Below are 23883 nucleotides of genomic sequence, written 5' to 3' on the forward strand. Positions count from 1 at the left end.
ATGCAAACAGCTCCAAGTGAGATGACTCCAGAACAGGCTCTCCTTCGATGTTAGAGTCACTTGTGCCATTCAGAGCCCTGCAACTTCGGGGATAGTGTATCTGGGTTAGCTGGGAGTGGGGCCTGGCTGGGTTAGGTGGGAGCTGAGGCCCGGCTTAGGCCAGCTATTCATGAGCATCCCTCTCTACACCACCCTGTCCAGGGCAGCGCAGTTCCTGAGGAAGATGGCTGACCCCCAGTCCATCCAGGAGTCGCAGAACCTGTCCATGTTCCTGGCCAACCACAACAGGATCACCCAGGTGATGGCAAACCTATGTCAGTCCTGACCTGGTGTCCTGGGATGCAAGCTGGGGCCTGGAGGTTGGGGGACCGACAGGCAGAGGAGCTCCGTCCAGATCATTCATCCCCTCTGCTCTACTCAAGCTTTAAGCTGCAGATTTAAGTGTCCCTTCCCAGCCACAGATGGCCCCTTCACCCTCTGCAGTTTGTCCTTAGAAAATCTTCTAGCCAGTGTTCTGCCCTGGTATAGGTTGGTATAGGTTGAGAGTTTGGGTTCTGGAGTTAGACTGCCTTGTTTTCTCATCTTGGACCCTCCATTGCCCTACTGTGAGGCCTTGGGCAAGGTCTCAGCCTCAGTTTCCTCATCTGTAAAATGGGGCTGTTTAGGATTGCAGTGAGAAATAAATGAGATACTATAGCATGTAGAGCTTAACAGACAAGGACATAAGAAGATGTGGTTATAGTTACTGCCATGGCTTTCCCAGGATATTCCCACTCAGCAGTGTGTCCCTTTGGAGAGAAGGGGCCTGGGATGGAGACCTCAGGTCTTCTTGTACAGGAAATGTCTTTGTACTGCCGAGTCCTATACTGGGAGATGCCTGCTGGCCCATTTCTCCTCCACTGAGCTGGGTCTTCCCACTATCATCCTTGGAGACATTTGGGGCTCAGTCCACACACACCCTCAAAACTAAGCTGAGATGATCACAGGCCGATTGCTATAAAGCTGAACTGCTTTTAGTTCAGCCAGAGAAAGCATTTCTAACCATGAGAACTGCCAGGAAGTACAGTGAAGGCCCCTGCAAGCCCTCGGTGATGTGCGGCAATTCTGACCAACCGCTGTAGACACTGAGGAGAGGTTGCAGGCTGCCCACCACCTGGTGTGGTCCGCAAGGCCATGCACTGCCCCAGGGCCCAGCAGTGAGCCATCCTGGGTGCTGTAGGTGAGGAGGATGCAGGACAGCGGCTAACCAGAGGGGGGCGCTGCTGTTTAGTGTCTCCACCAGCAACTGGAAGTGATCCCAGGCTACGAGGAGCTGCTGGCTGACATTGTCAACATCTGCGTGGATTACTACGAGAACAAGATGTATCTGACCCCCAGTGAGAAGCACATGCTCCTCAAGGTACAGCTCCCTCGGTCATACCCTCTCACCTCCTTCTTATTTAAAATCATTTTTAAAAGTTATTTCTTTCTTCTTTCTTAAGCATGAGGGCAGATCTTACTATACAGAATGTTTTGTAACCAATTTTTTCCCTGTGATATGTTGTGTACCTTTCTAGAGAGCATTAAGGCTATGTCTACAATGTGACTTTTAATAGTTACCTAGTATTTCATTATATGGGGACATTGTCATTTAACAAATCCCCTATCATTTGGTATTTGTTTGCTAAAGTGCATTGAAACTCTGTGGCACTTTGTGTCCATACTCTTGTTAAGTCAGACATCCTAGAGGAAAATTGCCAACCGAAGGGGAAGGCAAAATCTTATAGCTTTTACTATATTTTGCCAAAACGGTCATGTTTGTTTCCTCAGTTTACATGTTTCATTTTTAAATTATCAAGTGAGGTTTATCATTGTAAAAATTCTGAACAGAAAAGCATAAAAAAATTGAATGTCTTATAATCTTTCCACCCAGAGATAACACTTTTAGCATTTTGATGTCTATCTTTCTCTTTTTTTTTCTGTGTTGATGTATTTTCAACATATGCAGTTTACATAAATTATGTATGTGTATTATTTATCCCATTTCATTAAGTGCATTTGGAATAACATGCAGCCCTTAAATAATGTTGTATGGATGAGTTTCCATTTCTTTAGCCATTATTCTATTCTTAGCTGCTTAGATTACTCCTAACTTCTCTCTGAAAACGAAGGCACTGGAATGAATAATGTTCTCCATATTCTTTATACACACTGTATCACCTCTTTTGTTTCTTTCTTCCCTTTCAGAGTTCCTCTGGTGATTTGACTTTTTCTTGCTCTCCATGTCGCCTCTTATTTCAAGAATACCAACCCTGTTGGTGTTCCCGTCTTTACATTTCCATAGCATCTCGAGGAAGGTTGCAAGAGAGTGTGGCTTTGTGACTCATTCACTCTGGTTTCCTCTGCACAGTCAGAAATTCAGAGAAGTCACCCAGAGTTCAGCAGCCTCTCTCACACCAGTGCTATGTCCAGGCAATTACCACAGCTCTGCCCAGAATTGTTGCTTCCACAAACTAGGTTACTAAACCCCACTTCACCAAGCATCCTTCCATGCTGCTATCAGATTCTCAGGCTCTTCATTTCTCTTGCCTGCTTTTAATCCTCCCACTTCTTTGCTTCCCAGGCTTCTCCCTCTCAATTCTCAACCTGGCCTCTTGGAGTTTTGCAGTTTCCAAGCTCTCTACAGTGTGTTAGTAAACTCAGATGCCAGCAGGGGGCGCCTTTCACCTTAAATGGAAAAGTCTGGCACACCCCCTGCAGAACCATGAGTACCCATCCTCTAGCCCAGTCCCTTAGGTGTCAGGCATGACTAATCCCCCGTCACATAGCAACTGCGAGCTGAGGAAGCTGCTTTCAGCCCAGTTGTTCAGGCTCCCTCGGGCTTGCTGTACATTTGACAAAAGGAGCAAAGTAAGCCAGCATGCAGGAAACTATTGGGTTGGCCAAAATGTTCATGCTAGTTTTCCGTTACGTTGTATGGAAAAACCCAAATGAACTTTTTGGCCAACCCAATATTATATGGACTGGAATGTTTAGAATCAGCCTGTCAACCTGCCTATAGGGCACTGTCAGCAAAAATGTGTTCTTTTTGTTAATGAAGTCAGCAATGAGATTCCTTGGGAATCTTTGTTGTAGTTTCCTTAGGGAAAGGGGTGAATAGTTTCACATTCATTTACCATCTAGTGAGTATGCAGCAAGTGGCCACAGTGTTTGCCAGGGCCTGGGGATGCAACAGCAGCACCACTCAAGTCTTTCTCGAGGATCTAAGTGCATCCACGTTGCTAGACCCCGCTTCAGATCCTATCTCTGCAGCTGTGTCTAACCTCTCTGTGTCTCCAGCTCCTCATCTGTAGAATAAAGTTATCATATGGAACTTGACTCATAAGATGGTGAGAATTAAGGATAATGTCTTCTAAATCCCTAAGCACAGACTCTGGCCCATGGGGAGGACTCAAGAAGTGGCCACCACAATAATAAATGAAAGAGTCCTCTGCATGTCTTCACAGAAATCAAATTTCGGATTGAGATTAGTTCTACGTGTCCTTCTTTGTGACGACACATGGGTTTTTGTAATAGAATATGTCACTACAGGGGATGTGGGTGTGCACATGCCTACATCTGCTTTTTTTTTTTTTTTTTTTTTTTGATTTTTTGAAACGTTTCCAATGGATGTGACTGGCTTATGTCTCTGCCTCTTCTCATGCTAGGTAATGGGTTTTGGTCTGTACCTGATGGATGGGAATGTCAGTAACATTTACAAATTGGATGCCAAGAAGAGAATCAACCTCAGCAAAATTGATAAGTTCTTTAAGGTCAGCAACTGGGGCTGGGGCTGGGCAGTGGGCCAGGGGGCGGTCTCTCTGGGGAGAGGAATGAAATTAGGCAGCAAAGAGTGGTGCTTATTGATTGAACGGTGACTCTAAGGATCCCAAGAGGAGGAGGAGGATAGAGACAGGGGCCCTAGCTGCCTTGGGTACAGGAATCCATGCTATTGAAGGTGTGTGCCTCAGTCTCAGGACACAGCCAGAAGGCCTGCAATGCTTTCCACACACTGCTTTTACCCTTTCCTGAAACCCCTTGCCATCTAAAGAAAGAGGTGTGTCCCAGAAGACAGAGCCTGCTTTAATTTTCAGTATAAATCAGAGCTCACAGTTGCAGGAGGATTAGAGAGTGGACGTTACATTGATTCACGTTCACAAGCTCACAGACTCTCCTGGCCCACCAGAGGCCTACTCCGCTCCCTGCCTCCAGAATGCCTCATGGGGTCCAGCCTGCTCTCAGTCCATTCAAGTGCCTCAGAGATTTCATCTTGTGGCCCCAAATCTTTTAACAACAAACCTTGAGGTTTGCCTTTGAGGTTTTTGCAAAGGGATTTTCTACTTTGGAAGTCAGTTCCATATTGTCAGTGTGTCCTAGCATCAGGCACTTCAGGTATGGAGTAGAGCCTCTGAGATCAGACATGGGAAAACCAAGCTTAAATTAAAAGTGGATCCCTTTGAAGATGTGGCTGGGCCTGGGTCTCACTGACTCTTGGAGGTTAGTGGGGAAGTAAGTCACCCAAGGGGCTTCCCAGATGGTGTTAGTGGTGAAGAACTTGCCTGCCAATGCAGGAGACATAAAAGACGCTGGTTTGATCCCTGGACAGGGAAGATCCCCTGAAGGAGGGCATAGCAACCCACTCCAGTATTGCTGCCTGGAGAATCCCATGGACAGAGGAGCCTGGTGAGCTACAGTCCATGGGGTCACAAAGAGTCAGACATGACTAAGTGACTTAGCATACATGCACAAGTCACCGAAAGCATCCTAAGGCTTGGCTTGGCTTCTTTTTGAAGCTAAAACTTTCACTTTTCTCTAGGACTGCCCCAAATGAAAACTGGGCTTATCTGGGGGGAACTGGCAAAGTCCACCCCTGCCTTAAATCCACATAAATGAGTTGGGGGTGGAATTGAAGACCACAGTCTCACCTCACACAGACCTGGGTTTTAGTCTCTCTCTTCCACGACATAACTGGGTGATGTTGGGAAAGTCACAGAGCTTCTCTGAAACTGAGTTCTCTAACCTGGAAAATAGGAATGCTAAAGGCGTCTACTTTATGGGGTTCCCTTGAGGATTCAATGAGTGACATAGGTGTCAGACCCCTGGGTTATAATCCTGGCACCTTGGCTTCTAGGTGGTCTGACTTTGTGAAAAAAAAAAAAAAATTACTCTAGCTGAGTTGTCAAAGCTTCAATTTGTCCATCTTGTTAAATGGGAATAATAGTAGTACTGATCTCACTCAGCTGTTCTATGGAGTGAGATAACTGTTTTCTGTTTTGCTTTATAGACTATTTTTTAGAGCAGTTTTAGGCTCATAGCAAAAGTGAGTAGAACGAACAGATATTTCCCATGTAACTCCTATTCCTACTCATACCCAACCTCCCCCATTATCACAACTCACCAGCAGAGAGGGACATCTGTTTTAGTCCATAAATCTGCACTGTTAACACATCATTATCACCCAGATCCCATAGTGTGCAGTAGGGATAACTCATGGCATTGTGCATTCTGTAAGTTTTGACAAATGTGTAATGACTATATCTACCATTGTTGTTGTACTTTGTTGCTAAGTTGCGTCTGACTCTTTGTGACCCAGTGGACTATAGCCCACCCGGCTCCACTATCCTTGGGATTCTCCAGGCAGGAGTACTGGAGTGGATTGCCATGCCCTCCTCCAGGGGATCTTCCCAACCCAGGGATGGAACCCAGGTCTCCTGTGTCTCCTGCATTGGCAGGCGCTTTCTTTACTGCTGAGCCACCAGGGAAGCCCCTGTATCTACCATTGTGGTATCACACAGAATAGTTTCACTGCCCTAAAAGTCTCTACCTTTGAAGGACTTAGCACTGCAGTGCCTCATGTATCAGAAGCAGACAGTGAATACCAGCCTCCCCACCATTAGTCCTCCTCTTCGGATGGGAGTCGTCTGCCCTCTAGTGTTGGGTGTTCAAGGTTTCAATTCACCTTGTGGAGTTTCTCAAGAAGGTCACTCCCAGCCAGTGGAATCCAGGCACTCACATCTAGCCCAGAGTTTGAAACAGCGAGGTGCCTTTAATCCAAGGGAAATTAGAGCAGAGAAGACCCTGCCCTAGGAAGCAGGCCATCTGGTTCTCGTTCTTCATCTGTTCTGCCTGCTGGGTAACCTTGGACAAGTCTCTTTGCCTCTCTGGGCTCAGATGCTGGAACATAGAGATGGTTGGAGGCAGAGGAGGACTAGGCTGGCTAAGGCTCTTTGTGGTTCCCAAGTCACATGGTAACAACATCGGAGTCAGAACTAGGGGTCAGCCCGGAGGCACACACGGAGGCCTGGCTCTCCCAGTGGAAGGCAATGCCGGTCCCTCCCTCCGTGTCTCACAAGCTGTGTTTGCTTCCTTTGCAGCAGCTGCAGGTGGTGCCCCTTTTCGGCGACATGCAGATAGAGCTGGCCAGATACATTAAGACCAGTGCTCACTATGAAGAGAACAAGTCCAAGTGAGTGCCTGCCGTAATGTCTCTCGGCTCCCGCAAGGACGCCCAGCCCGGGCAGGGGGCCGAGGGGCCATTTCAGCCCCTCCCCTCTCCCCAGACCCTGGGCAGGTGGAGTCTGTCCATCACTGGCTCCTGACAGAGCGGAGCAGCGGATGGTGATCTGAGCCCTTTTGCACTCGCCCTTTGCTGCCAGGGTTCAGAAGCGCTCAGAGCACAGCCCCGCCCCTTCTCTGTCCCCATGGTGGCCCATGCCACCTGCAGGGGGACAGCAGGAGTCCTCCTGCCCCCAGGCAGGGGGAGGAGTGCTGGCCCTCAGTGGTCAGATGGAGCGAGGTGGCCTTGTTCTTCATCCCTCTGGTTCTCTCCTCAGGTCTTGTGTCCGTGCAGTAAGTATGCCGTGTAGGGTATGGTACCAACGGTTCCAGGTGTGAAGTGGGTCGATAGCCTCCTCCAAGGTTGTTTTAGAAACCACCCTCTAGGTCATCTGTGCTAAGATCCGGGGTGTCAGCACCTCATGGAAGTTTGGGGAACAATGGGCTACAGGCTTGGCTACCCCTTTGATCTCTAGTCTTGTTAAGGAGGTTTCTTCTGCCTACATTTCCAACAGAAGGGGGCAAACCATGTTTTCATCAGGGATGAGGATATTAAAGCCTTAAAAATACGTAAATGCAGAGTCCTTGAACTCCACCAGCTTTGAGCCACTGCAGATGAGTCTCACCAGGGAGAGCTTCGTAACCCAGTGGCTGCTGGTATGTGAGGAGGTCTTCCAGGAAAAGCATGGAGTCCCGAATGCTGGACTTATTTCCTTGTGAATTCTTAGCCACCTGACGGTGGTTGGAGTGGTGATGTGCTCAGGGTGGGGGACAGGGCCTTGAGTGATGTGTCCCCAACCCGCACAGGGAACTCAGGGTAAAGGTTGTGTCGAAGTATAGGCATGAGGAAGTGTCAGCATTCTCAGTGTTCTCTGGAGGGCCCCTTCAGAGCTCCTTCTGAAATAGTGAATTCTTCCTAAACGTGTATCTGCCTTGCTTGGTGCACATGCTTAGTCTGTCCACTGGGTCACCTGGCGCCGGATGGCAGAAGACAGTGACTGGTGTTGTCTTTTGTTCTATTGGCAAAGGAGAATGCAGACTCTCATTCAATCATTTCTTCCCCAATTTAAGATGTTTTCTCAAAGATCTCTTTTTCAAAAATTGAGGGAAGTGTTGAGGAGAAAGAAGAGAGAAAGAGGGAGAAGATGAGGGCAAGAGAGAGCAGTGCCTCTCAGGATGGCTGTGGCTTTCTCTCAGTGAAGAGCTTCCCTGTTCCCGGCTCACTGTTGCAAAATAGACACAACCCCGTTAGGTTTTTCCAGTCCCGCCCAAAGGCCTTTGTCAATGGCAGCTTCAGCCACAGAACAAAGTGGTGCCAGGGTCAGTTGACAGATATGGGAGGTCACCCACCTTGCTTTTTCTTAGCTTGGATTCCAGCCCTTTGTAGCCCTAGAGAGGCTGCAAGTCCCTCCCTGCTCATGTGACTGGTAAGTACTGTGGACACCCGTTACCTGGGAAAGTGTGGGATTGGGCCTTAGAAGAGGCCAGCCCCAAGGAGAAGGAAAGTCTTTTCCATGCAGCCTGCAGTGCCTACGGTGGAATTTAGCAGGCACTGTTGCTGGTGGGTAGGACACCTCTTGGTTGTTCCCAGTGGAGCCAGTCACTTTAGCTGAGCAACAAGACTAACTAGCGGATGGAAGGATCCTGCCCCTCCCAGGGCCAGGACCCACTTTGACCCCCTGATTTTCTGCCCAGGTGGACGTGCACCCAGAGCAGCATCAGCCCCCAGTACAATATCTGCGAGCAGATGGTTCAGATCCGCGATGACCATATCCGCTTCATCTCGGAACTCGCTCGCTACAGCAACAGTGAGGTGAGCTTGCTCTGGCTGGTGGGATGAAGGCCCATGTGGGACTAGGGTGAGAAGAGGTGAGGACCTCCAGAAAAGAAAAGATCCTAGGGATCCTGAGGAGTGGATGAGTGAGGGAATACATTTGGATGCAGGAGGGCAGAATGGCCAAGAGCCAGACAGAGCTTGGATTGATTCTGGTTCTGCTTCTGACCTTCACAAGTTATTCAGCATCCCTGAGCCTCAGTTTCTTCATCTGCAAAATGGAGCTAATAGTATCCAGAAAAGTTTTATTGAGAGGATTAAACACTATGATGTATGGAAAATGCCTTGCACCTAGCAGGTAGCAACAGCCCAGTAATTGTTAGTCTGTACCTGATCTAAACATCTCCACCCTGGGTGGCAAGAGAAACAAAGTTCTGTACAATCATGCTCATAGCACCATCTAAATATTTTAAAACAATTATAAAAATCATTTTAATAAGCCAGAAAATACAGTTAGGAACAGAAGAAGGTCATAAAAATCTCCTGTGGTTGCTCTAATTACATTTTTACTGGCACTGGATTTTCCTTTTCTTTTTTTAAATAGGGAAACACAATTAGTGTACAAACCTCAGAAAAAATACAGATAGACAAAAGAAGGGAAAATCAGTCATGTAAAATTCTACCATCCAGAGCCCACTATTATTAATATTTGGAGGTATATATATATTATCGTTTGTGGCTTCCCTGATAGCTCAGTTGGTAAAGAATCCTCCTGAAATGCAGAAGACCGCTGTTCGATTCCTAGGTCAGGAAGATCCTCTGGAGAAGGGATAGGCTACCCACTGCAGTATTCTTGGGCTTCCCTCGTGGCTCAGCTGGTAAAGAATCCACCTTCAATGTGAGAGACCTGGCTTCGATCCTTGGATTGGGCAGATCCCCTGGAGAAGGGAAAGGCTACCCACTCCAGTATTCTGGCCTGGAGAATTCCATGGACTGTATAGTCCATGGGGTCGCAAAGAGGTGGACATGACTGAGCAACTTTCACTTTCACTTTCATATATCCTTCTAGAGCTCTTTCTATGCAGACCTTGTAATGAAATATATATGTTGGTTTAATAAGCACAGGTCTCCTGATTTCAATCCCTGTTTTACCTTTTGAAGCTCAAGATGACTTTGCATTGCTCCATTTATGCTCACTGCCTCCACCATGTGGCTAATAGCTGTAATTACTCTTTCCAAAACCCAAAGTAGGGAAATGTCTGATCACATCTGAAATGAGGGCAAATTCAAGCAGTATGGTCATTAGATGAGTGGCCCACATTCTTAGCAGGGCCCCTGGTGGACATGGATCAGGGTCAAGCCCAAACCTTTGGCTTCCTTAACTATATATGCCAATGAATTGAGCATAAGCTAAGCTATGGGAATAATTTAAGTGCCAGGAAAGTGAAAGTGAAGTCTCTCAGTCGTGCCGACTCTTTGCAACCCCATGGACTGTAGCCTACCAGGCTCCTCTGTCCATGGGATTTTCCAGGCAATAGTACTGGAGTGGATTGCCATTTCCTTCTCCAGGGGATCTTCCCAACCCAGGGATTGAACCTGGGTCTCCCGCATTACAGACACTTTACCATCTGAGCCAACAGGGAAGTAGGTGCCAGGGACCCCATTCAATTCTTGTCCAGTGTTGGTATAACCTAAGAATGAGTCTGGCTCAGAGGTATTTTTAAAATTGTACACATTATCCATGTATATATACAGATCGTTCTTGGTATTCACAACAGTTATATTCTATAAAGTGGCCATCAACACTGAATCAGCAAGTAATCTCTCCTCCAGAAAATACAGGGTTAGGTTTCTGTGAGCCTCTGGGCACAGTGTTTCTATCAGCTGATTTTTTGTATATAGCCTTGTTTTACATGCGTTTCTGTTTTAAAGTCACCTTGCTGCTACTGCTAAGTCACTTCAGTCGTGTCCGACTCTGTGTGACCCCATAGACAGCAGCCCAGCAGGCTCCATTGTACCCGGGATTCTCCAGGCAAGAACACTGGAGTGGGTTGCCATTTCCTTCTCAAAGTCACCTTACGTAATATATATTGTTGATTTGTTAACATTAAATCATACCCAACAGCACTATAATTCATGCCTGAACAAAGTTTATCTAAAACACCTATTTTCAGGACTTCCCTGGTGGTACAGTGGCTAACACTCCACACTCTCAATGCACGGGGCCTGAGTTCAATCCCTGATCAGGGAACTAGAACCCACATACCACAACTAAGAGTGTGCATGCCACAACCAAGACCCGGTGAAGCGAAACAAATAAATAAATATTTTAAAAATAAAATACATGTTTTCTCCATAAAGCACATCACAGCCTCCTTTTTTATAGAGGCACAGACAGAGGGTCAGCACTGTGTTTAGGGGCCATTTTAAATAGTGAAATCACCAGTAAAAAGTATAAGAAAGTGGAAAATGGGGCATTAAGTAGATCAGGAAGGAGACACTTGTTTACAGTGAGAGCTGAAACAAGAGGGCAGAGAGTTGTGTTGCTCAGCCTCAGCTGGGAACGTGATTCAGATGCTCCTGCCACTCTGCACACATCTGAAGAGGGCAGAGAGTTGTGTTGCTCAGCCTCAGCTGGGAACGTGATTCAGATGTTTTTGTGACTCTGCACACATCTGCAGATGATCGTGAAAGCACTGCAAGGACTGATCTTGAGGCCGTAAATAAATTTTAGTGAACAGGGAAATTCACAAATGCAGAACCCACAGATAATGAGGACTGCTCAATATGTGTATGTGTACACACACACACGTATATATGTCTGTGCATACGCACATGCGTGCATATTCTATTTCACTGTGGGCTGTATTACATGTTCAAATAGATGTTTGTCTTCACCAGTGCTTTTCAGTCAATGAGTCATTTGCAATTGGTTGTGAAGTCAACTAAGTGATCTCTAATTAGCATTTTGGTATGAAACACTGGGCAATCAGAGGAGGTCTCAAGTATTCAGCACAAAGTTTCTTTGTGGAAAGTGTTATTTCATGGCTGTATTGAATACCTCAGTCAGTATATAGTATACACTTCCTGCTGTAAATCACAGACCCAAAAGTCTGAAAAGCCACTGCTCCGCAATTGACCGGGGTCATTGTGAGTGGGGCTCTGGCATCATACCACCTGAGTTTGAACCCTCAGTCATTTGCATGCCATGTGACCAACAAGGGACTTGTCTGAGCTTCAGTTTATCAGTCAAGAGGTATAATAAGAGCACCTCCCTCACAGTGTTCTTGGGGGGATCAGTGAAACACAGTGGAAAAGTGCCAGGTTCGTTGGCAGTGCAGGTGATGGTCGATGTTCCTCAGGTGGTGACGGGCTCCGGGCTGGACAGCCAGAAGTCAGATGAGGAGTACCGTGAGCTCTTTGACCTGGCCCTGCGGGGCCTGCAGCTCTTATCCAAGTGGAGCGCCCACGTCATGGAGGTGGTAGGTGTCCCAGGGAAGAGGGTCTGCCCCTCCCCAGTCCCCTCCACTCTGACCTCTGGTCTCTTGGAATCTGTCTGCCCCTGTCTCTCTCCAACACTTTTAAACAAGTTTATTGAGAGAGAATTCACACACCACACCATTCACCAATTTAAAATATAAATCCATTAATTTTTAGTGTATTTCCAGTGTTATGCAGCTACAGTCAAATTTAGAACAACCTAACCCACACGTGGTACAATCACGCCCTGTTCCCTGTCTCTACAGCCTTAAGCCGTCTCCTTTCTCTGTAGATTTCCCTATTTTTGTATGTTTCCTATAAATAGAATGGTATCATACATGGTTATTTGTGTCAACTGCATGTTATCAAGGTCCATCCATTGTAGCACAGATAAATACTTCATTTCCTTTCTTGACTGAGTGCTGCTCTGTTGTGTGGACTCTCCCGGTTTAGTTGATCCATTCACCCACTGATGGACATGGGGTCTCTCCTCTCTCTCCCCAGTACTCCTGGAAGCTGGTTCACCCCACGGACAAGTTCTGCAACAAGGACTGTCCGGGCACGGCCGAGGAGTACGAGCGAGCCACGCGCTACAACTACACCAGTGAAGAGAAGTTCGCCTTCGTCGAGGTGGGTGCTGACTCCCTGTGTCTCCTTGTCCCCCACTCGCTAGGTTGCTGCTCAGTGTCGGCCTGGGGCTTCCTGGAGGGGTGCCGGGCTGGGTGGCAGCCCTGGTCCCCACGTGCATGCACCTGCTCGCCCCCTCCTCCCACCCAGATTCATCTCTGTCCCCGGTTGTTATTCAGAAATGGTGAGAAACTCATTCTGGTCTTAAAAAATCCCAAAGAAAGTGTCACTCCATTGGAAACAAAAGAAGAGACAGACATATGGCCAAATGGGGTGGGAGAAATGCCCAGACTGATGAGAGGCCAGAGAGCTGCAGATTAAAACTAAGATACAGAGTGCTGATCAGTCAGGATGGTACAGATCTAGAAGACTGGCGATGTCCGTTGCTGGTTAAAGTGGGATATAGATCTTCTCAGATACTTTGAGGGGCCACTGTGCATTTTACAGGCTTTCTCTGAGGACAATCTGATCATCTCTATTCAGATTTTTAACGTGCGTGTCATTTGCCCAGAAGTTCTTCTGGGGAATATATCTCAGAAATAAGCCAACTGTGCCAATCAATACATATGTACACATTTATCACCGTATTGTTTATAATGCCATAATATGTGAAACAACTGAAATGTCCTACAATATGGATCAGATAAAGTAAATGAAGGTGCAGGTGTGTTACTAAATATGCTGCAGCCACTAAAATGGATGTACTGATATGATAAGATATACACAGAATATTGTTGTTAAAAAACGGTTAAAGAGCAGCAGGTAAAATGATGCCATTTCTGCTCAAATTAATATACTTTTGCACATTTGCTCAAAATGGAAGGACGTAAGTGTGTGTATTTATATATACCAAACCATCAACAGTAATTTCTGGAGACAGGATTCTTACTTCCTACCTTAGACTATATGATTTGGTTTTTGTTTGATTACTAAAAGATATTCTATGGGAGTGAAAGGACACATTCATACTGGGTTGTGAGTGACAGCTAGTGTTTTTGTTGTTTCAACTTTTTGACTATTATGAATAACGCTGATGCATACATTAATGTACAAGTACTTGTGTTGAAATATGTTTCATTTTCTTGGATCTATACCTAGAAGCAGAATTACTGGATCATGTGGTAACTCTCTGTTTAAAATTTTGAGAAAATGCCAAACTGTTTTCCAAAGCAGCTAGATCATTTTACATTTTCACCAGCAGTATGTGGGAGTTGTAATTTATATTGGGTTTGATCCCTGGATATGTAAGTCATATCCTTGTCATCACTTACTGTCTTTTTTTAAAAATAAATTTGTACTTTGAATCAAAGAACCTGAACTTTTAAAGAATTTTTTATAATTTTATTTATATACTTATTTTTGGCTGTGCTGAGTCTTCATCAGGGCTTCCCTGGTAGCTCAGGTGGTTAAGAATCACCTGCAGTGCAGAAGACCCCAGTTTAATTCCCGGGTCAGGAAGACCCCTGGAGAAGGGACAGGCTAAGTACTCCAGAATTGCTGGGCTTCCCTGGTGGCTTCATCACTGCAGTTGCAGCAGTGATGCAGTTTCCCCAGTCGCAGCAAGTGAGGGCTGCGCTAGTTGCGGTGCACAGACTTCTCCTTGCACTGGCCTCTCCTGCTGTGGAGCGCAGGCCCTGGGGCAGGAGGGCTTCAGTAGTTGTGGCTCATAGGCTCAGTGGTTGCAGCTCTTAGGCTCTCAAGCACAGGCTCAATAGTTTGGGGGCACAGGCTTAGTTGCTTCTCGGTATATGGGATCTTCCCAGACCAGGGATCAAACCTGTGTCTCCTACTCTGGTAGGCAGATACTTTACAACTGAGTTACCAGGGGAGCCCCACTTACTGTCTTTTTTATTTTAGCTATCCTAATTGGTGTGAAGTCATGTCTCACTGTGGTTGTGATTTGCATATCCCTAATAACTAATGATATTGAGCATCTTTCCATGTGCTTCTTATTGGCCATCTATATAGCTTCTTTGGAGAACTATTTGTTCAGATTTTTTCCCATTTTCATTTGAGTTATTTGTCTTTTTATTTTTGAGACATAGGAGTGTTTATATTTTCTGTATCAGAAAAGCTTATTAATCCACCATGATTTCCGGGAAAACAGAGCCTGTTTTCCAAACTGCAACCAAATATCTGAGCCAAAATAAAAAAGAGGAAAAAAATGTATGTTGCATCTTGTTTTCCAGAAATGATATATTTAAAATTGTATCAATATTCAAGCATCCAAAAAAAAGAATTTTTATATATTCTGGATACAAGCCCCTTGTCAGACATATAATTTATATAAAATGCAAATATTTTTTCTAATTGGTGACTTTGCATTTTCATTTTCTTAGGATTGCCTTTTAAAGAGCAACTGTCTTTAATTTTGACAAAGCCCAACTTACCTATCATTCCATGGTTTGTAATTTTTTGGTGTTCCAGCTAAGAAATCTCTGCCTGGCCCATAGTTGCAAAGATTTTCCCTTGGGTCTAACAGATCTGCATACTCTTCTGTGTTTGGAATTATTCTGAAACATCTTCATTATCTTGTCCTTCCTTTGTCTCTATGCTCTAGTTTCATTGCCAGTCAGAAGCCTAGATTCTTTCATGACCTCACAGTCCTTTAGAGCTTCTCTCTCATTATTTCTGCACTATAAAGGTTCTCTTCAGCAGAACCATTGTTGTTGGTTCTAGCGTAGCTCCTTCCCTTCTGAGCTCTGTTCTTACCATTTCTCCTGCCGCAAATATTCTGTTTCTTCCTTTACACTTTAAAGGAAGATAAAGTCTTAGCATCAAAGCTCATTCATTCATGTATTCATTACGTTTTCAACAGAACTCTCTTGAGGGCCACTAGGGACCCAAGCCCTGGGATGGGGCTTACACAGTCTGCGGAGCCTCACCTCTGCAGTGCTTACAGTCTGGTGCAGAGGGAGGGAATTGAATACGTCAGGATGGGTGTGGCGAGTGTGGCAGTTGTCAGGAGGCTCATTTGGTATGGCTTTCCCCTTCTGAATTCTGAGCCAATCGAGAAGTTCACACTTGAGGCTGGTGGGGGCCGAAGGCTCAAGTTTGGTAAAGCTGGTCTAGAGAACGTGGTTTTACTCAAGGCCACACCAAGCTTCCTGTTCCTCACCCATCCTGTGAAACTTCCTGCTGAGAAACAGGCAGAGCAGCTGCATAAATATCCACATCCCTTCCTTGGGCTGGGACAGAGATGATTATTGCAAGGACAGGACACGCACCCAGAAGCGAGGACATGCCCCACAGGCAGGCAGATCTCAACTGAGCAGCAAGGTCACAGTGATGATACACGTGTTACAGTCACCTGACTCCACCTCTGCAGACAGATCAGTGAGTTAAGGGGCTAGAGAGGAGGCATCTGGAAGGGTAGAGTACTTTGCCCACAAGATTTCTACAGGAATTCTACTTTATGGATTCAAGCAGCAATTGGCCAAATTATTTCAAAAGCAAAGGTTGTGGAAATTCCATGAGAAATGTTATGGTTAAAAAAAAAAAAAGAGTTCTATTTGATATTGTCTGTGGATACATGGTATGTGGAGAGGCCTCCAAAAGTCAGGGTGCTGCTCAAAACACGGTCCACAGGCTGGCTGCCGATTGTCACTAGTCAGCGGCGAGACTGGGAGCCGGTGCCAGGACAAAAATTCGCTGATGGTGAAGCACACGCCGTGTGGCTGACATCTTCGCTCTGTAGCAGGACTTCCTTGAGAGGGGAGCAGAGTGCTGACTTCTGTTCTGGTACACGTTTCCTCCCAGCCGTGAGCTGGCACTCTCAGCATTGCTGGCTGGCCTCGTGCTTCTGGAAGTCTCTGCCAGCACCCTCCCTGAGACATGCCGAGGGTACCGGGTGGACAGGTGTGCTGAGGCCAGCGAGCTCACCTTGATCTGTGCCTGGCCAGGTGATCGCCATGATCAAAGGCCTGCAGGTGCTCATGGGCAGGATGGAGAGCGTCTTCAACCAGGCCATCAGGAACACCATCTACGCGGCCCTGCAGGACTTTGCCCAGGTGACCCTTCGCGAGCCCCTAAGGCAGGCGGTACGGAAGAAGAAGAACGTCCTCATCAGGTGGGTCTTCAGATGGCCTTTTTTAGGGCCATGTCCAAAATCAGGGGTGCTGGGTGCAGGCCACGGAGGATGTTCCCGGCTCAGTCAGCTTCCAGGGACATGTCTGAACACACGGACCCTTCCAATGAGTTCCAGCAAGTTCTAGGAGGGTCTTTTAGGAGATTGGACATTTGGGATAATTTATGTCCCCATCTCTAAGTTTGAAGCCCATATCCACACTGGATAGCTGTGTGAATTTAGTTACTTACCTTCTCTGAACCTCCGTTTCCTTCATTTGTAAAACATGGGTAAGAACTATGCCTACTCGATAGGCTTTCGAGATAATGCAGTGAGAGAATTCATGTATAAACCTAAGCACACCACAGCCTGGAGCGAGTACGCAACACATATAAGCAATTATTAAAGTTTTAAATATGCAGAGAATGAAATGGGACTAATGAAACTGTTCTATAAGCAAAAAGAATAGCCATCCTGCTTCACTCAGCTTCTCTCCCACTGTATGGGCTCTGAGCCGAGTTCTCAGATAGCCGGTGGGCATCAGGATTGCTGGGGCGCTTGTGAAATACAGACTTCCAGACTGCACCTCCGAGTCTGTGAAGCCAGAATCCCTGGGGGAGGGGCCCTGGGATGAGCATGGTTCACAGCCACGTCAGGAGCTCTAAGACACGTGATCCTGGACGCTGTGGACTCTAGATCCAAGCTTGCAGCACCTCCTTCTGATGGTCTGAATCCTGGTTTTTCCTTCCCTAGTGTTCTACAGGCGATTCGGAAAACCATCTGTGACTGGGAGGGGGGCCGTGAGCCCCCCAATGACCCGTGCTTGAAAGGGGAGAAGGACCCCAAGGGTGGATTTGACATCAAGGTGCCGCGGCGAGCCGTGGGTCCCTCCAGCACACAGGTAAGCGGCTCCAGGCACAGGCCAGTCTGCTGACTCAAAGGCCAGCCAGGCTACAGTAGGTCATCCTGGCTGGACCGTGGGGCAGTGGGCTCGGGAGTCCTCAGGCAGAAGGGGCAGGGCCAAGCAGCTGTTCGCGTCTTTTTCTGTGTTGTTTTGATGTAAGAGGGAGGACCACTAGCATAAGATTCAGGAGACCTGGATTCTAGTCCTACAAACCTGTGTGACCTCGGGCACGTTATCCTGTCTCTTTGTGCCTCAGTTGTCTAATCTGGCAAAAGGGGGTAATACCAAAACTGGCTCTCCTAGCCCAGTGAAGTACAGGTTCCAGAGTATAGAGGTGTTTCACGTGGAACCTGTATGCATCTCTCTTCTCCCTTTTTAATGAACCCTGACCTCCCCTCTTCCTTCCCCTGTAGTGACGTCCTAGCTTAGAAATTCCGAAGTTTCTGCCTCTGACTTGCTGTGTGTTCTTGGGCAAGTGCCTTGACCTTTCTGAGCTCTGGTTATCTTCTCTGTTAAATAAAAACTTTGGATAAGATCATGTTACTGACTAAACATCCCTTTTGTTATTCTCTGAACACACCCAAAATCACAAATTAAAAGTCTTTGACCCCTTAGAGAAAGTCTAATGATCAGAGATACTCAGAGTTGCTAACCAGAGCTTTTTGAACAAGAGGTTGTCTGTGGCTTATCCAAAGTAGTTGTAATCTAGGGGGGAAAGAAAGTAAAGGACCTCAGCACCTTAGTTAAATCCTTGCCACCTACTTAAGGATAAATAATTTCTGGTAGGCTTTTTGAGGTACTGAAAAAGGCTAATGGACCCATTACAGCTTTTAAAAGTCTTACAGGGCCCACAAGCCCCAGGCTGGGAGCTCTTGCTTCACACAACCCTTATGTCTTATCCCTAAAGTCCCGAGTCCTTGAATCACCTGAAATGAGCCATCTAAGGCCCACCCCGACCCTCGCTGTGTGTGTGTCTGTGTCTGGGTACGGGGATGGGGCAGGAAGGTGGGACCAGGGTGAGCTGGGATCGCAGCACCATCATTGCAGCTTCCCTCAGCCAGCAGGCCCCTTGCACTTACCTTGCCTGCTTGAGAGATGTGAAACTTCTCAAGGAAGCTTCTACAAACAGTTCTGTGTAAATGTCCAGAATGGCCTGGAGGGGCTGAGCAGGGCTTCTGGGTGTTTCTTCTGGGCAAGGCAAAAGAGAGAATGGAAAAGGAGGAGAGAGGGGCCAAGAGGCAGAGAATGAGAGAGCAATGGGGGCCAGGGAGGGAGAAAGGAATGCTTGTGTAATGTGAGACGGAGTGTCACCAACAGGCCCTTACCAATGCTCCCAGGTTCTGGTAGGGTGGCGAGAACACACCTGAGGGACTCCTGGATGCTCAGCTTGGACTAGCCTTTAGAAACATGCTGGTCCCAAACTAGTTCCTCTCCCCATTTTGCAGATGGGGAAACTGAGGTCCAGAGAGGGACCGTGACTTGTCCAAGTCACAAGGTGAGTCTAGGTGGAGGTGGGACGAGAACCAGGTCTCCTGACTCCCACCCTGGGGCTCTGTCAGGGCCCTGGGAACACAGTAGAGGTGGCATCTAGCAGAGCTGGGAGGTGACTGTTCCGGTGAATTAAATGGTCTGCTTAATAAAAGTAGGCGGGGAAAGCGTTTCCCCCTCTTGGATTTCAGATAGTTAGAATCCGGTACAAATCGGTCGGCATCTGCACAGATGGGATTGAAGAATCTTTTCTTGGAGGACTCCAAAGGCCATCATTAGAACAGGGCCTCTCGAGTCTTAGGGACGGTCAGCCGTGCCCACCGACAGGGTTGCAGAGGGTGGACTATCTGATGACCTGCAGCTCCGTAGTTCCTTTACCACAAAGGAGGGTGCTGTGCCAGGGGTGGCGTGCCACTCCTCTCTGTGGCCATGCTGCCCAGCCCAGCCCAGCCCAGGTGCTCGGTGGGTGAGGTGCTAGAGAAGACCAGAGGATGGACGTGGTGGCAGAGGGAGGTTGGAGTGTCTCAGAGGTGGTCGGCAGGTGGCCTCTAGCAGTCGTGGCGGCTTTCCCACCGTATACAATACCTCTTGCTTTTCTCTCTCTCTCTCTCTCCTCTCTCCCTCTTCCCTGTCTCTCCTGCCCTCCCATTCCCTCCTCTTCTCTCCCATCTATGTCTTAGGCCTGCCAGTGGTCCCCGCGGGCTTTGTTTCACCCCACTGGTGGCACACAGGGCCGAAGAGGCTGCCGATCCTTGGTATAACACCGCCTGGCTGGGTTGGTTGGGTGCACTTCTCCAGGAGGCGGCAGGAATGGACTAGCCTGGCTCCTCACGGCCCCTTCCAGCCCTAAGAGTCAAAGACACATGGTGTGGAAAGATCTAGATTAGCCCTTGCGCCCTTTGCACTTAAGGCCCTCTGTAAGCAGGAGTTAATTGTCTAGTAGGCCTCCTGTAAGTACTGACCTTCACCTGCTTTCCGCCCAGCACTTCGGCTGTGCCATGCTGCTGGCGCCCCCAGAGGGCACAGCGCCGCTGTCCCTCGGTAATGAAGACTGGAAACTTGAGGTGGTGGGGGGCTTGCTCTGACCTACCTCGTTTCACAGTTCCTCCGAATTTTAGAACTGAAAGGGACTGGTTGGAGAAAGCATCTGGTACAACCTCCTCATGTTTGCAGATAAGAAAACTGAGGCCCAGAGTGGGACTTTGTGCCCAAGGTCACACAGCAAGTCAGTGGCACTGCGTGGCCCTGAACCTCCAGCTTTTGACTGTAAGCCCGGCGCTCTACCCCTGGTGCCACCATGGCGGCCCAGCAGGGCGGGGAGTGACTCCAGGGTGGTGTGGAATGAGGCTCTCCTCTGATGCCCACGCCCTGGTCAAGTAGAGCAGGCAAGAACCTGGGCCTTGAAAGACCTGGAAACCACAGGAGGCCCCCAGCCCCAGGCAGAGCATCCTTCAGGGCTGGCCTGTCTCCTTCTTGAAGGTTATACATGCTAAGTTTACTTCTCCAACCCTAAACTGGTGCTTCCTTAAGACAGTGCTTATTCAGGGCAGATATCTACAGAAAAAAAAAAAAAAAACTAGAAATACAACACAGAGCAACCTTTTCCCCTGGATGGAGGGCCAGCCCCTGACCTTCCCATCTTCCTTTCTTTTTCAAGCTGTACATGGTGCGGACCATGCTTGAATCACTCATCGCAGACAAAAGCGGTTCCAAGAAGACCCTGCGGAGCAGCCTGGATGGACCCATCGTCCTAGCCATCGAAGACTTCCACAAGCAGTCCTTCTTCTTCACGCACCTGCTCAACATCAGCGGTGAGCGGCCTGTGGGTTGGGGAGGGGGAGGGCTCCCAGGAACCGGAGCAGCTCAGTGGTGAGCGGCCTGTGGGGTGGGGAGGGGAGGGCTCCCAGGAACCAGAGCAGCTCAGGCTGTCGGGCCAGAAGTTGCAGACATGCGATCATCAACCCAAAGGGGCACGTTTTGCCACCAAAGATAAAAGGCATACTTTCCAGCAGACTCTGAGAAAGGCCAGGCTCAGTCCAGCTCTTGTGAGTCAGTTGAATTTAGGAGATATTTGTGGCCAATTTTTTTGTGAGGTCTTTAGTAAAGCGGGACCACAAACAGGTGACACACAGATGCACCTAAGGACCAGGTCAGCTTTTTGCTTTTAAGCAGCATCTCTGAGCTGATTAGTGCCCATTGCTCCTAGCAAAGGGGGCTCCCAAGCTGCACCCCATCCCGTGTTCCCCCCTCCAGCGCTCCAGTGGGTGGGATGCATGTGCAGGTGGGATGAGGGGAAGGGAGAGTAGCATCCGAGGGTCCTGAAAGGGTGACGTGTCTGTTGGTATTGAAAAGGATGATCTAGGTAGGGAGCAGTCTTTGCTGTTGTTTAGTCACTCAGTCATGTCCAACTCGTTACGACCCCATGAACTGCAGCATACCAGGCTTCCCTGTCCTTCACTATCTCCTGCAGTTTGTTCAAATCATGTCCATTGAGTCGGTGGTGCCATCCAATCATCTTATCCTCCGTCACCCCTTTCTCCTCCTGCCTTCAATCTTTCCCTGCATCAGGATCTTTTCCAATGAGTCACTTTTTCGCATCAAGTGGACAAAGTATTGGAGCTTCAGCTTCAGCATCAGTCCTTCCAGTGAATATTCAAGGTTGATTTCCTTTTGGATTGACTGGTTTGATCTCCTTGCAGTCCAAGGGACTCTCAAGAGAGTAGTCTAGGAAGGGACTTTGAGGCCTCTGAGCGGTAGGGAATCCAGAATTATCACTAGCAGGGATCATGGGGCTGCAGTCCAGCCAGAAGCAGAAACCTGTAGATCTGCCTTGACACAACAGAGACACTCTGACACTTAGATGTCATGTTTTCAGGATGGCTTTGTAAAGACATGATGGAAATTGTAGGGGCATCTAAATCTCAACCATCACTGCCCATCCCCCAGCCTCCACACTGCTGGGTGAGCAAACACTGTCTTTTTTTTTTTTTTTTTCTTCTTGGCCACACCTCACAATTTATGGGATTCTAGTTCCCCAGCCAGGGATTGAACCCATGCCCTCAACAGTGAAAGTACAAAATCCTCACCACTGGACCACCAAGGAATTCCCTAAACACTTTCTTCTCAATAGATGTTAGGCTGGCCTTCAGGTCCAGGAGAGCAAGGTCTACTAATGGAGTCGTATTCTTGAGTACCTGCTGTGTACCTAGTACAATGAAAGAAGAATAAAAGATATATGTATTTTTTAAGTCAGAACTAAGATCTTCTGGTGCTCCCGACGTATAACCCAAGCCTTTCCCTCATGCCTCTAGAAGCCCTGCAGCAGTGTTGTGACCTCTCCCAGCTCTGGTTCAGAGAATTCTTCCTGGAGTTGACCATGGGCCGACGAATCCAGTTCCCCATCGAGATGTCCATGCCCTGGATTCTAACAGACCATATCTTGGAAACCAAAGAACCTTCCATGATGGAGTAAGAGGCAGGGTTGGGCCAGCAAGGAGGTTCCCAAGGTGCTGGTGGAGGGCAGTTTGCTAGCCGTAGAGCCCTGTTCTTTCCAGAACTTTCCAGATGAGGCGTGTGTCCCACCCAGTGTCAGGTTACCACCACATGTGACTCAGCCTTGCAGAAAGACCCAGAAGTCTACCAGTCTGACTGCCTTTCCTGGCTTTGTCAGCCTCATCTCAACCGCGTTGGTAAAATGATCATCTCTAAAAATCGGGACGCTGATGTCCTTAATGAATGCCCAATTGCTTTCAGTCCCAGACCGATTATTTCAGGCCTCGCATCATGAACTTTGATCTCTGTGGGCAGACTGTAAAATAAGTCATTTCCTAAGAAGAGCCTGGAAACATCATAGCATGCTGAAAGCGCCTTTCTCCTACCGCTGAATCTGTTCACCCAACCGTGCATGTTTCCTGAGCAAGTTTAAGTCTGCCTGCCTTTAGAGAAATCATTAGTAAGCTACTGGCCATTGTTTTTCCTTCTTCAGGTATGTCCTCTACCCTTTGGATCTGTACAACGACAGCGCCTACTATGCTCTGACCAAGTTTAAAAAGCAGTTCCTGTACGATGAGATCGAAGCCGAGGCAAGTGACTGCTTTTCCTTTTGTTCCCACAGTTATGCTCCAAGAGTCTGGACTTCTCAGATCTCTAACCATGGGCCCAAAGTGGAGTGTCTGTCTGTTTGAGCTGTGATAACAAAATACCACCGACTGTGGGGCCTAAAAATTACAGAATGTATTTCTCACAGTTCAGGAGGCTAGCAGTCTTAGGTCAGGGTAGCAGCAGAGTCAGGGAGAGCCCGCTTCTGGGTCCCAGACTTCTCGCTGTATCCTCACGGGGTGGCCAGGGCCAGGAACCTCTCTGGGGTCTCTTTTGTAAGAGCATTGATGCCATTCATGAAGGTTCTATCCTCATGACCTCACCACTCCTAATTCCATCACATTTGGGGGTTAAGATTTCAGCACATGAATTTAGGGGGACACAAACATTCAGACCATAGTATCAATGACTTGCTTTGGAGACTGATCTTTATGAACATTGTGATAATCAAAAAGGACCTAGTGGAAGCGGAGGATGGTCTTTCTTTTTCAGATGTTTAATAATAGCAAATGATAGATAGAACTACTTGGGTAAAATTAATTTTCTAATAGGTCTTTTACAGTTGGATTAATTGGTTATAACAACAACAGTAATACTACCAAGAATTCCCTGGTGGTCTAGTGGTTAAGACTATGTTCTTCCACTGCAGGGGGTGTGGGTTTGATTCCTGGTCACAAAACTAATATCCTACATGCCATGCGGCACAGCCAAAAAAAAGAAAGAAAAACAGTAATTCTACCTATCAGTTGTTATATTTATACCATTTGCCAGGTACAAAGTACTTTATGGACGTTTTAGATAATCTTTACAATGATTTAAAGAAGTATGTCCTACTATCTAGTTTAGAGTATTCGAGTATCATTGCCCCAATAT

At 47.5% G+C, this 23883-nt stretch overlaps 1 protein-coding gene across 1 annotated transcript in view; it reads left to right on the forward strand.

Annotated features, from left to right (window-relative positions):
* CYFIP2 (cytoplasmic FMR1 interacting protein 2) overlaps positions 1-23883 on the forward strand; it is a 110068-nt gene that overhangs the window by 15794 nt on the left and 70391 nt on the right. Inside the window, exons 6-18 of the mRNA XM_052642631.1 lie at positions 202-298; positions 1271-1399; positions 3687-3791; positions 6393-6484; positions 8269-8386; positions 11710-11829; positions 12332-12457; positions 16357-16523; positions 17274-17421; positions 19593-19667; positions 20570-20723; positions 22224-22380; positions 22898-22994. Coding sequence (XP_052498591.1) covers positions 202-298; positions 1271-1399; positions 3687-3791; positions 6393-6484; positions 8269-8386; positions 11710-11829; positions 12332-12457; positions 16357-16523; positions 17274-17421; positions 19593-19667; positions 20570-20723; positions 22224-22380; positions 22898-22994 — 1585 coding nt within the window. The remainder of the gene's footprint in view (positions 1-201; positions 299-1270; positions 1400-3686; positions 3792-6392; positions 6485-8268; positions 8387-11709; positions 11830-12331; positions 12458-16356; positions 16524-17273; positions 17422-19592; positions 19668-20569; positions 20724-22223; positions 22381-22897; positions 22995-23883) is intronic.

This window comes from Budorcas taxicolor, chromosome 7 (assembly GCF_023091745.1).
Source record: "Budorcas taxicolor isolate Tak-1 chromosome 7, Takin1.1, whole genome shotgun sequence".
Lineage (NCBI taxonomy): Eukaryota > Metazoa > Chordata > Mammalia > Artiodactyla > Bovidae > Budorcas > Budorcas taxicolor.